Consider the following 12,231-nt stretch of genomic DNA (forward strand, 5'->3'; position numbering starts at 1 on the left):
TAACACTCTCTGCCTTTTGACTTGTACATCTGGGTGGACGGCCTTTTGATCTGTGATGATTGAATGTTCTAAGGAGGATGTACCTCCCTTGAGTCATTGCTTGCTTTGTAGGCCTATCTATCTTTTGGCTGAAAGATTTGCCCGGGAGTTATTTCAGTATAAATGGAAGATCCTTAGCAACTTCTTGAATGTGAAATTAACCAAATATGCAATCAAGATGCATTAATAATTACTGGTGATTAGAAGATGAATGTTGGAAAGAAAAATCAGTAATTAGGAAACAGGGACTTGGGAACACTGGGTTGCACATGATAGAATTGTGGAAGATCAATAAGGTATTCATTGAAAATACCTTTTTTCAGTTATGTAAACTGTGACTATAATAGTGGACCTTACAAACAGAATATGCAGGAGTAAAATCAACTACAGCTGTGGAAAGAGCTGGTGGAAAAGGTCTACATCATCAGAATGGCCAAGGGCCAACTGTGGAACAGGCCATCAATTACCCATATGGAAGTTAAAGTTGAAGCTGAAGAAAATTAAAACAAGTAGATCAGAGATGGTAAGTGTATCTTACCAGCTCACTCAGGAATAGAATGTATGCATTGAATATGAACAACAAAAGATCAGATGAATGATGGAATGAGATCAAGGATATCATACATGAAGAAAGCAAACTATCACTTAAAATACAGGAAAGAAAGAAATACTAAATTGGGTGGGAGCCGGGACTCTGACACTTGATGTTAAATATATGAGCTACAATGAATTGAGAAACAGTACATTAAAAGAGCCACCAGAAGATTTCAGAGGGTGGCTCAGGGAGACAAAATATGAGAATGAATTTTGCAAAGATCTGGGGGAAAAAACCCAAATGGATAGAACATATTCGGCCCTGTTAAGAATTGAAGAAAAAGTTCTAACTTTGAATTGCAGTTTTGAGGAGTCTATGGACAAAATATTGAATGACAGAGGACATTTCAAAAGAAGATGTACCAAAAGTAATTGATTTGATGAGGAAGCATAAGACTCACAGTATTCATAAAAATCCAAGCTCCACTAAAGACATTGACTTAGGGAGTTGACTAACTATAAGTTGAGTTGTTTCAACAAAAGCATTCAATGCTAGAAGTGGTTACTCCTCGATGCCAAGCAATTTGGAAGACAGTCACCTGGCTGACAGGAAAACATACTTCATCTTTGCCCATTCCAAAGAAAGGTGGACTGAAAATTGAGAAAGCTATCAAAAAAATTTAAATACAAAAAAACAACCCAAAAGCAAAAACTCACTGTCATCAAGTCAAGGTGGATCTGTAATGACTCTTAGGACAGGATTAGACTCTCTCTGTAAATTTCCAATACTCTAACTCTCTGGGCGAGTAGAAAGCCCTTTCTCCACCGCATTGCCGGGCACAGCTCAACTTGTAACCATTATGCCATTGAGACTCCTTAACATCACACAAGTCAAATTTGCTGAAGGTATTTCAAAAATGATTGGAGCAGTGTATTACCAAGAAACCCATAGAAATCCTTCATGATTTAGAAGAGGATGTGGAATGAGAGATGTCACTACTAATGCCACAAAGATGTTCACCTGGGTTTTGTTTGCTAAGCAAATGCATCCAATTGTGTAGACCATAACAAATTACAGATAGCATTGTTAAAAATAGGAACTTCAGAAATCTTAATGAGTTCATGCAGAAAATGAAAACAGACTTAGAGGCCTTTGTGGAAACTAATGGGAATACAGCATGGAGTAATATCAGGAGCGTGTTTGTCATGGTTGTACACTTTCACTATGTCTATTCATTCTGTGAGCTATGGAAATAATCTGAGAAACTGGACTATCTCAAGAAGATGACTACAGGATTGGAAGAAGCTCATGAACCCACTGCAGTCTGTGGATAACATAACCTTGCTTAAAGTGAAGCAAACTTGAAACACTTTAGGATGAAAAGCAAAGACTGCAATGTTCCTACAGATTGCAAATCAACATAAAAAAAGCAAAAATCTTCACACCTGAACTAATGAGCAACATTGTGCTACATGGAGAAAAAACAATTGTTATGTTGTTAAGGATTTCCTGTTACTTGGACCCATAATCGATGCCAATGGAGGAACCAGATGAGAAAACAAATAGCAATTGCCCTGTGCAAATCTGCTGTGAAAGACATGTTTGAAGTATCAAAAAGCAAATGCATCACTTTGCATATTAATCCATGGTGTGAGCCTGATCTACGCCTTGTCATTCTCAATCACTTTACATGCACGCAAGAAAATGGGACAATGAATAAGGAAGATTGAAGAGGAACTGATGCATGTGAATCATGATGTTGGTAAAGAACATTGAGTCCAATGTGCATTGTCACAGACATGTACAAATATATCTTTGAAGAGGTGTAGTCAGAATGCTTCTTGGAATGGAGAATAAGGATTTCTTAGGTAATGTGGACATGCTATCAAAGGAGTCAGTAGCTGAAGTAGAGGGAGATATATAAGACGTTTATTCCTGTAACGAATTATGGTCTTAGAACCCAAAGAATTAATTCTACCCTGTCCTATAGGGTCTTTATAAATCAAAACCAACTCAATGGCTTTTTAAAGTAGCTTTATTGGCATGAAGTTCCATGTTATATTTCAATCATATTCGAAAGAATGTGCAATCATCAACACAGTCAATTTCAGGCCATTTTCTTCTTTCTGGTACTTATAGTTGTATCTCCTCATTTCCTCCCAGCCTCCCCTGCCATGCTTGCAATAAATTCACCGATTCTGGAATTCTTATATGAGGAAATATACAAAACAAAAATAAAAAACAGCAGCAACATGGACTAAACAAAACAGAGAAAAACCTCAATTGAATTTTTAAAAAACTCTATTATGATAGGGAAAGAAATATGACTGTCTGTTCCCCCGTAAAGATTAGCAGTCCTGCAAACATATGGAGTAGTTCTACTCTGCCCTAGAGGGGAGCTAGACAGTGGGCATCCCTCCCCACAAAAAAGGAATTGTTTTTCAAAACTATGTGTGTATGAATTTTTACCAAGCAACATTATTGCCTTCAAAGTTTTCCATTGCACTTAATACATTTGTCAACTCTGTGATTCCATTCTTGGAAACATTTTTCAAACTCATCTGTTGGGAAGGCTGACAGCACCTCCCTCATTTTTCTTTCACTTCTTCTATGTCACCAATTTGCTGTGCTGTCCTGTCCCTCTGCATTTGTGGAAACAAAAAGATGTCCCACGGAGCTAGGTCAGGTGAGTAAGATGCATAGGGCAAGAGAGGCATGCTGTTCTTTGTCCAAAACTGGTGCACTGAGATGGCTGCTTGAGCAGTACATTATTGTGGTGGCAAAACCAGTCCCCCGACTGCTACAAAGCAGGCCTTTTTTCAGTCACACAGTTACCAAATCTTTTCAGAACCTCCCAATAGAAATCTTGATTAACAGCGTGACCTGGTGGGATGAACTCCAAATGCACTATCCCCCACCCACCAATAAAACCCCCAAAAGATCATGACCTTGATCTTTGATGTCACTTGACAAGCTTTTTTGGGTGAGGTGACAATGGCGTCTTCCACTGGCTTCATTGATGTTTGCTGTTGGGGTCACCAGAATAGCATCATGTCCCCTCCAGTTATGACCACGGAAAACGAGTCAGGGCACTTTGGAGCTGTTCTTTCAAGGCACAGCATGTTTCCACTTGATGCTCTTTTTCCTGATCAGTCCGAATTTGAGGCACAAATTTCTCAGTGACCCTTTTGCTCCCCAAATCTTCCATTACAATTTGCCGAACCGAGCTCCAAGGTTGTCCAGATAACGGCCTCCTCTCTTTAATGGCCTGCCCTGGTCTTCAAGCAAAAGTGCACAATTTTGTGGACATTTTCCTCCATTCGGGAAGTTGACGGACTTCCAGACTGAGGTTTGGCATCACTGGACATTTCTCCTTGTTTGAAATGAGAAAACCACTCCTACATGGGAGTGTTTCCCAGAGCGCTGTCCTGGTAAGCTGTGTTCACCATCACAACAGTTTCTGTGGCACTTTTCCCAAGCAGGAAGCAAAGTTTCAGAGCCTCACGCTGTTCTCTTAAATCGGCCATCGCATAAAGAGGCGTGAGTGAGCCTGCTTTTATGAAAAAAATCACTGTGACCAGAGAGAACCTTCCCAGGTGACACTGCCGGCTGCACTAAGTCAGAGCGAGGTGATCTGTGCTGGGCTTATTGGGCAAACGCATACTATGAAAGCTCTGCTGAGCTGAGATTTTTTCATTTTGAGGGGGTAGGGGGGACCCCTCATAAGTCAGAATTGACTCAGTGGAGTTTCCTTCATGTTCTTCAAGTCTTGGGTAAAATACTCTCTTCTGAAATCACTCCACTTGCATTGCAACCCCTTTGAACATCCATTTATAATCACCCCTTTCCTGCTCTTTGTTTTCTCCAGAGCACGTATTAGTTTATATGAAACACTCATTTTACTCGATTTATTTCTGCATCGTCTTTCTCATCCCACCAGAAAATCAGTTCCACGAGGGCAGATGTTGTTTTAATTCTGTTCACTAGCTTATTCCTCTTACCTAGAGAAACAGTAGGGACTTGGTTCATATTTTTTAAATAAACAACCAAATAAAAGCTCTCCTTAGAAAACCAAGCCGAAGAGGTAAAGAGAATGCGGCATCACATATGTATGTGTTGGGGATGCCTAAACTTCAGTGAAGCCAGCTTCTCTTACCTCATCACCATCCTATTACTGAATAGATTTACTTTGAAGAACCATTGAGCCAATGGATTATAAAGCTTAGAATCTTGGTAAAACCATACCGAAAAAAATAATAAACAAGTTGACATGCAAGATGGGTATATTAGCCAATTCTTCAGTCTGAACTGAATGCATAATTTTAATAATGCTACCTGCTGGCTACTAAATCTTGATGTACAGAATGTCTTTGTTCCAAAAACCTGTTCTGCATTTGAATTGTAAAATGGATACGACACATGTACCACAGATTCAAAAGTAAGAATTGTCTGGCTTTATTTGCACCATGTTGGATGACTGTGGGAACGCTAGCAAATGTAATGAGATCGAGTGTTAGGACTGGACCGTAACAAATAAGGTGCCGAAATCAGAGAGTAAGGTATGCGTGTTTTTACTCACCTGCATAATTCATCATTTCTGCAGCTGCGAATTACATGGAGACAAGTAGGGGCTGGAACGACATCCACTGCACATGGCTTGCTGTGAAGAGCGTCTTTGGACTGCTGACAAGGTATATCAGATTGAGCACAGTCACAGAAAGCCAACATCTGGGCAATGTTAAAAGGCATATTTTGATAGAAGAACCTTATGGCTGCTTGGCAATGTTTCACATCACACAGATTTCCATTTGCTGAACAAGCTTTAAGGTAAGGGGCCAACTGTGCGTTACAGACCACATCCCCTACGCACGCCTCTGCCACTTCCAAGCAGGACCGGATTCCTTTGAAACCTGAAAGGATTAATATGCCCAGGTCAGAGGAAAGTAAGCATAATGCTATATGCATGGAGTCTGCCGAACCCTGTGAGAAGACGGTGAGCAAAATGCAAATGATATAACAATGTGCTACTTTTGGCCAAAATGCCTTTTTTTATGTAGAAGAAGTATGGCTTTACTGAGTAGCGAACTATTTGAAAGTTCGTTCATCTCTATGGATACTTATTAGGATCCAGAAGTGATGGGAAGTATATAGGGCCAAAAGAGCATGAAAGGAAACATCTCTGAGTCCAAGTTTCAAATAGAAACAATAAATCTTCAAAAATTGCAGCTGAACTGTGTCGTTTGTTTTGGCTGAAGTCTAAATGATTCATTCTGTGCTGTGCTCTACTTGGGAGAGGGTCTTAACCAAAAGCTTGATGTTGTTTTGCTATTGCATAAAGTCACAGGTACACGAGAACACGACACATTCTCAAACACAAAATTGAACAGTACAAAATTATTCCATCTCTGAGATAAAAGTATCTCTAGAATTTGGTGAATTCTTTGATTTTTCAATTGAAAGTATTTCCCAGCACATGAATAAATCAATTATGGACAGACAGCTATCTTTGATACATCATTAGTTAAAGAAAGGCTATGATTTTGTTCCATTGGAATTGTTAAAGAGTCGCAGTTAATTTTGTATTTTTTTAATCATTTTTTGGGGGCTCATACACTCTTATCACAATCCATGCATACGGTGATTGTGTGAAGCACACTTATACCTTCATTGCCCGCATCATTCTCAAAACACTCATTTTCCGCTTGGGCTCCTGGAACCAGCTCCACGTGTTTCTTTTTTCTCTCCCTTCCTCCCCACTCCCCCCTCTCTCAGGAACCCTTGATAATTTATGAATTATTATTTTATCATATCTTACACTGCGTAGTAGCAAATCTTTAAGAAGCCTGGTAACTACGCTGTTAATTATATTTATAAGGCAGGCCATAATTACAATTTTTAAACATTACCATGATGAGAAAGAGTAGTAAGGTTCCATTTAAATGCATTATCCTTGTTCACATGATCTAGAAGGAAAACAAAACAAAAACAACTATTTTATTGTTGAGATATTTTCTAAGTATAAGAGAATATAGAATAAATTTATATACAAGTTATCAAGCAAAAGTGTATAAACTCAATTTAACACTTATTTAACCTTTGACATTCAAAATTAGTGATACTCATATGAAGGGAGGAAGTGTCAATCACACAAGTAAAGCAGCCCTGTTATGCAGATTCAGTGATGTGAGGATTTAAAGGAACGCTCATGTCTATGCCTTAGCACACTGGAGTAAACAAAGAGTGAGGAGAAAGACCAGACAGGATAAGACAATTGTCTGGAAAAAGCAAAACAGAACAAATTAAGAAAAAAATAAATAAAAACTTACCCACTTAAGATGAATTAGATTGAAATGCAATTTAAAGATGGCCTCTACCTCTGCTCTTCTGGACTTCAAGAGTTCTGGAGAATGATGTTTGTCTTGTTAGAGAATCTCATTGATGAAAGTAATCTCGCAGGGTGTTTACATTTAGATTTACCCTTACATTCAGGTCACATTGTCTGAGCCCCTATATGTATTAGAAATCAGACCGCAGGCACAAATCTGCAGTCATCATCATTGAGTCTCACAGCCGAGTAAGGGACAAACACATAGGACACAAAATAAGATGAAATATGAGGAGCATAAAGTGAAGTCTGTCTGGAAAGTTTGCCGGTGGATTAAGGAATCCAGCCATTTTAAAATGACAGGGACAGGGTAGGGACTCCTGATTGCTAAGAACGAATGCTCTGTTTTCTAAGGGAGCAAACAGTCTGCCTGCTAACAGAATAAACAGTGGGCCCTGAGATAAGAAGCCTGGTCAATGTCTCGGCCTGCCGCCAAGCTGGGTGGATACCATCATAGTGGAGCTATAGCCTGAGCTAAATTAGAAAGAGATATGCAGGAGACCCAAAAATAAACATAGCAACTAATTAGAAAGCAGCTTGACAGTCTATGGAGATGCCACCCCCACCCCTTTGAATGTGCCTTTGAAAGCAAGAGGGAGGGTCTTTGCTTGACTCCCAAGGATGCCCACTTTTCGGTGCTTAAGGAATCCTTCTCACCTTGCAAAGTGGACCTGCTCCATTCTGCGCTGAAGTTTCTCTATGCTTCGATAAAACAGTTGCTGAACTCCTGTTGCCTGTGTGCGTGAGAGTGGCTTCTCCCCGGCTCCAGACTTACCACTACGCCCGTGGACAAGAGCCTTGCACTGGGAGCAGGACCTGGCACTCCGCAGCAGGACTGAACATCACAGAAACCAAAGGTGATGTGCCTACTGGTTGCTGTGCCATGCAATCTCCTTCATGATTCACTTTGCTCCTGCTTAGGTCATCTGCCCGTCTGCTTCTCCTATCTGGGGCATGTATATGATGACCAAATCGCACATTGTTTTATACTTCATGAAATTATGATATGTGTTTTCTACCCGACCGTGTAAAATCCATCACATTGTAAATATCTCATTAACTTAAAAAAATTGATAAGTAAACAAATTTAATATTACAGTCAAACTTTGCTTTGCCTCTTTCTCTATCACCCCTTTGGGAGTAATGAAATTACTATTTGAATTTTTTAAGGAGTAATTGAGGCAGAAGTGACATGGTTGAATCAGAAAGAATATATTCTTTATTAACATAGTTGTAACCACAGTTAATGTTCTTAAATAACAACCAGACATGGTGTCATGATTGAATCCATCCTCATAGTCTTCCCTCAAGGCTAGGATTCAGTTTCCTTGGCATCCCAGACACAAATGCCATCAAACCAAAATCTCCGAATCCCCATGCAGTTTACTGTGGAGGAGTTGTCGCACTGGCGATTCCACACAACTGTTTCTTTCATTCGTTCTCTTAATGCTGCACCCAGGTGGCCTCCACGAAGGCTCTTTCTTTTCCTTACATTGTCTGAAAACTCTCATACAAAAGTATACAGTAGTCCGATTCCTGGCTGACACACCCTGCCATGACACAAGCTTTCTGACAGCCACGCCTGCCATGTCATTTGGGTGCAGCCATTGTGCCATACTTGACTGTGAAGTCAGGTCTGCAGACAGCATGGTTCACCTATAAATAAAGCATAATAACTAAAAAGTAACTCAGCTTGCTTCTACAGCCTTTTCATATTTTTCACTGGGACATAAGTATGACATTTATAAGCATTCTAATATGTTTTCTCTTTCAAAACCTGTCAAAATTGTGAACCCGTATAACCACACTGGAAAGCGGAATGGCACTCCCTGAAACAAATGGGAATAGAAACCCCATAGGGCCCAGCAATGCCTCTGTTGGAGACCCCAACAAATCAAGAGAAACAACATGGACTGGCAAGATCTCCCATGTGCACAGCAGCACAATTCATAATCACAAGAAGCTGGAAACCACCGATATTCCCTCAGTTGAAGAATGCATAGAGGAACTATGGTCATACACACAATGGGACACTGTGCATCTCTAAAAAAAAAAATCTGCTGACATCACACAATATCTCCTGGCATGGAATGAACCTGAATGCCATTGTGCTGAGTGAAGTTGGTCAATCACCAAAGAAGAAATTTTGTGAGTCCATTACTCATACAAGACAATGACAGGCTCCAGTCCCCAGGAGCTGTAGCCTAAACTGGTTCCCAGTAATCGAGGCAATATATACGCCTAGCTCCCATAAATTATATATCATCCCATTCTTAAAACAACCACAACCATAACAACAAACAAACCAAATTCACTACCTCCAAGTCATTTTGGACTCATAGTGAGTCCACAGGGTAGGTGAGAACCACGCCTGTGAGTTTCCAAGGCAGAAAGCACCACACCTCTCTCCTGTGGAGAGACTCATGGTTTTCAACTGCTGATGTTGATATTAGCAGCCCAACGTGTAACCACTCTGCCAGGGCAGCCTTATCCCTTATTGGAACACCTCAAGAAACGAGGCAGCCTACTACTGATGGGATCTGTGTCCTATGTTGGAGGAAGGAGGAAACCAACTAATTTCCATCATATGGCAGTATTCTATGGTCACCCCAAATTAATAGACAATTTTAAAAGAAGAGTTAGTAACCTTACTGGGAGATCAGATCAAAAGGACGTGGGGGTGGGGTTCATATATACATTGGAAAGGGAGAATGCCTTTCACATGGTAGGTGGGACAGGTAGGGCACTCGGACATTGTGAAAACTGCTTCGCTCTTCCTTGTTGAAACCTCAAGGGGAAAACAGATATTTTATTCTTAACTGTGCTCTTATGACCCAGTTCATAGCCAATCCCCAGTGACTCAGGCAATTTGCCATACACAACTCAGCGATTATACTCTGTGCTATTGAAATCCACAACACCCTCTATAGGCTACACCAGAAAGACCCAAATTAGAAAGTTTGCTAAGCAAACTGGACTTCGCCATAAACTTTTATCAGAACCACGGCATAGAAATACTCCATGAAATTCAAACTGAAAAGCCCGAATGGAAGATGAAGCAGATGACCACTGTACCAATATTAATGAAAGAGTGCACATTGGACTATAGGTGGGTTTGGACCGATTGCTCTGAAGGTAGCTAAGGAATGATGAGTCAAGGCTCATATATATATATAAAAGATATATATACTTTTTTCATGTTCTCTCTGCATTTTGTTTGATAAGGGTTAGTCTGCCAGATAAGGTCTTCCCCTGTTAATGAGAGCTACTGAATATATTGCCATTTATTCAGCCCCATGATAAGTGTTAATGTTAGATTGGAGAATGGAACGCGAGCTCACCTTGGGCGCATGGAAGAATTACGGCCAGTTGAGATGCAAACACAGCAAAAGGAGTTTATTTGCTAGCTCAAGCTAGGGCTTTCCTCCCTACCCTGCCCAGCGCAGCGGGGACCCAGCGTCCAAAGGGGATCAGTCCCGAGTTCTTTGTTCCCTGGGCTTTTATGGGGCCAGGGACAGGGGGCAGTCCAGTGTTGCTGTTCTTTAAACTTATTGAAGAAAACTTCTGGCATCAGCATTGTCCAGTGGTGGTTGGTGAGTAGTTCCGCGCGTATTCTCTTGACTGGTCAATTGGGGGTGGTGGTTGCTGCTCCCTACTGGTCAGTCTGGAACAGGTGATGCCTTCTCTGACAGAATTACCTCAATGTCCAGGAATCTGAAATTAGAGCTTAAGCCTGCCCCAGACTTTGGTTTTATACAGCCTGTCATGGTGCTGGTGCTGGCAGTTGTAAACCAGGACCCCACATCACTAGAACCCAATGTCCCTCTTCTTAGAGTTATACATGCTAACTAGTCATGTTTCCAAGTATGATTAATCCTACACGCACAAGAAATTCTCTGCTCAACAACGCTATACCATTGACTAAAATAATGTTGCTATCAATTAAGTTGCTCTATACCCCAAGGGGATGATTTATGGTGTAATAAAATGGACCAGGGACTTATAGAAATAACAGTTATAAAAAATAGATTTTTTGACAGAAGAAGATGGCATCTAGTTAGATTGACCTGTCCAGAACTCCTGCTGCCTGACCAGAAAATTGGGAGGTAAGGTGAAGGAGACTAGGAGACAGAAGAGTCCTAGGGACTGTCCTGAACCCCCCCTTTTTTTATTTCCAATCACAAAGCGAACTGAGAGTACAATAAATTGCTCTAGGTTCAGCATGCTGGGCTTGTGGGCTGAGCTGAGCAGCTACCAGCCCCCTCGTTTGGTAGTCAATGGTGATTCCCCCAGGCTGATGCCCCAAAGGGGACATAATCCCAGACATAAAGAGAACCTCTGAAAGCTGGTCACAGGACCCCACACCATAGCTCCCCCCACTGTTAGCTGCCTTGAGCTCATAGCCTGGCAATCAGGTCAGTGGGTAGTCATTGATTTGGAGCAACTGAAACGGCGTAAGGAAATTTACCTGAGACAGGTCTCAGTGTGGCAGAAAATAAGCATGTAGTCATAGTCCAGGGGGCACTTCATTTCCAGTTGGCCAAGAAGAAAAAACCATATCTGATAAGCTGGATCACCCCCTCTGGGCATCAGCATGACAGCTCCCAAATCAGGGTACCCCATAAAAAAGAGAGAGAAAATATTTTCGAGGTAAAAACTGCAAATCCCAGTCTCACTGTTTAACTCCAAGACTACTCAAAGAACGAGTCCTATAACATATATTAGCATAAGAAGGGAGCACATGCTAAGGAATGCCAGAAAATAGCTACAGAGCTCAGAGACTCTCAACATAACAAAGACCTTTGGAGCAAGCCTCAGTTTCAGAAGAACTTAATTCAATTAGAGCTGGGGTGGCGGGGTGCGGGGCGGCTGAACAAAACCAAACCTCTGAGCTATTAAGGCATCAGCTGTCCTGGAACAAGCTAGAACAATGAGCCCAGTGGGGGGAACTACTGTCCACTTTCAGTGATCCTAAACACAGCTGGGGAGGTCCTGCTTGTCCTGGGCCTTCAACGGGATGAGGAAACCGCCCACCCCCACTGCAGTGCTGCATACAGCACAAGGCAGCTCAACACCGCTATGGGAACCGCTGCCTGGCTTCTGCTGTGATCTTGCCTTGTAGGGTAATTCCGCACAGCATCTGAGGGACCCTACATCAAGCAGGCACACCAACCCGCTACCTTGAGGCAGGGTTGGAACTCCTCCAGGCCACGGTCAGGCGATCAAGCCTCAGTTACCTCCTTACTTACCACTCTATTTCTTCCTTCTTTAT

At 41.5% G+C, this 12,231-nt stretch overlaps 1 protein-coding gene across 1 annotated transcript in view; it reads right to left on the reverse strand.

The window, feature by feature from the left end:
• The window catches only part of GFRAL (GDNF family receptor alpha like), a 94,781-nt gene that overhangs the window by 53,677 nt on the left and 28,873 nt on the right, over nucleotides 1-12,231 (reverse strand). Inside the window, exons 4-5 of the mRNA XM_075553767.1 lie at nucleotides 6,481-6,537; nucleotides 5,154-5,484 (exon numbers count right to left, since the gene is read on the reverse strand). Coding sequence (XP_075409882.1) covers nucleotides 5,154-5,484; nucleotides 6,481-6,537 — 388 coding nt within the window. The remainder of the gene's footprint in view (nucleotides 1-5,153; nucleotides 5,485-6,480; nucleotides 6,538-12,231) is intronic.

This window comes from Tenrec ecaudatus, chromosome 7 (assembly GCF_050624435.1).
Source record: "Tenrec ecaudatus isolate mTenEca1 chromosome 7, mTenEca1.hap1, whole genome shotgun sequence".
NCBI classification, from domain to species: domain Eukaryota; kingdom Metazoa; phylum Chordata; class Mammalia; order Afrosoricida; family Tenrecidae; genus Tenrec; species Tenrec ecaudatus.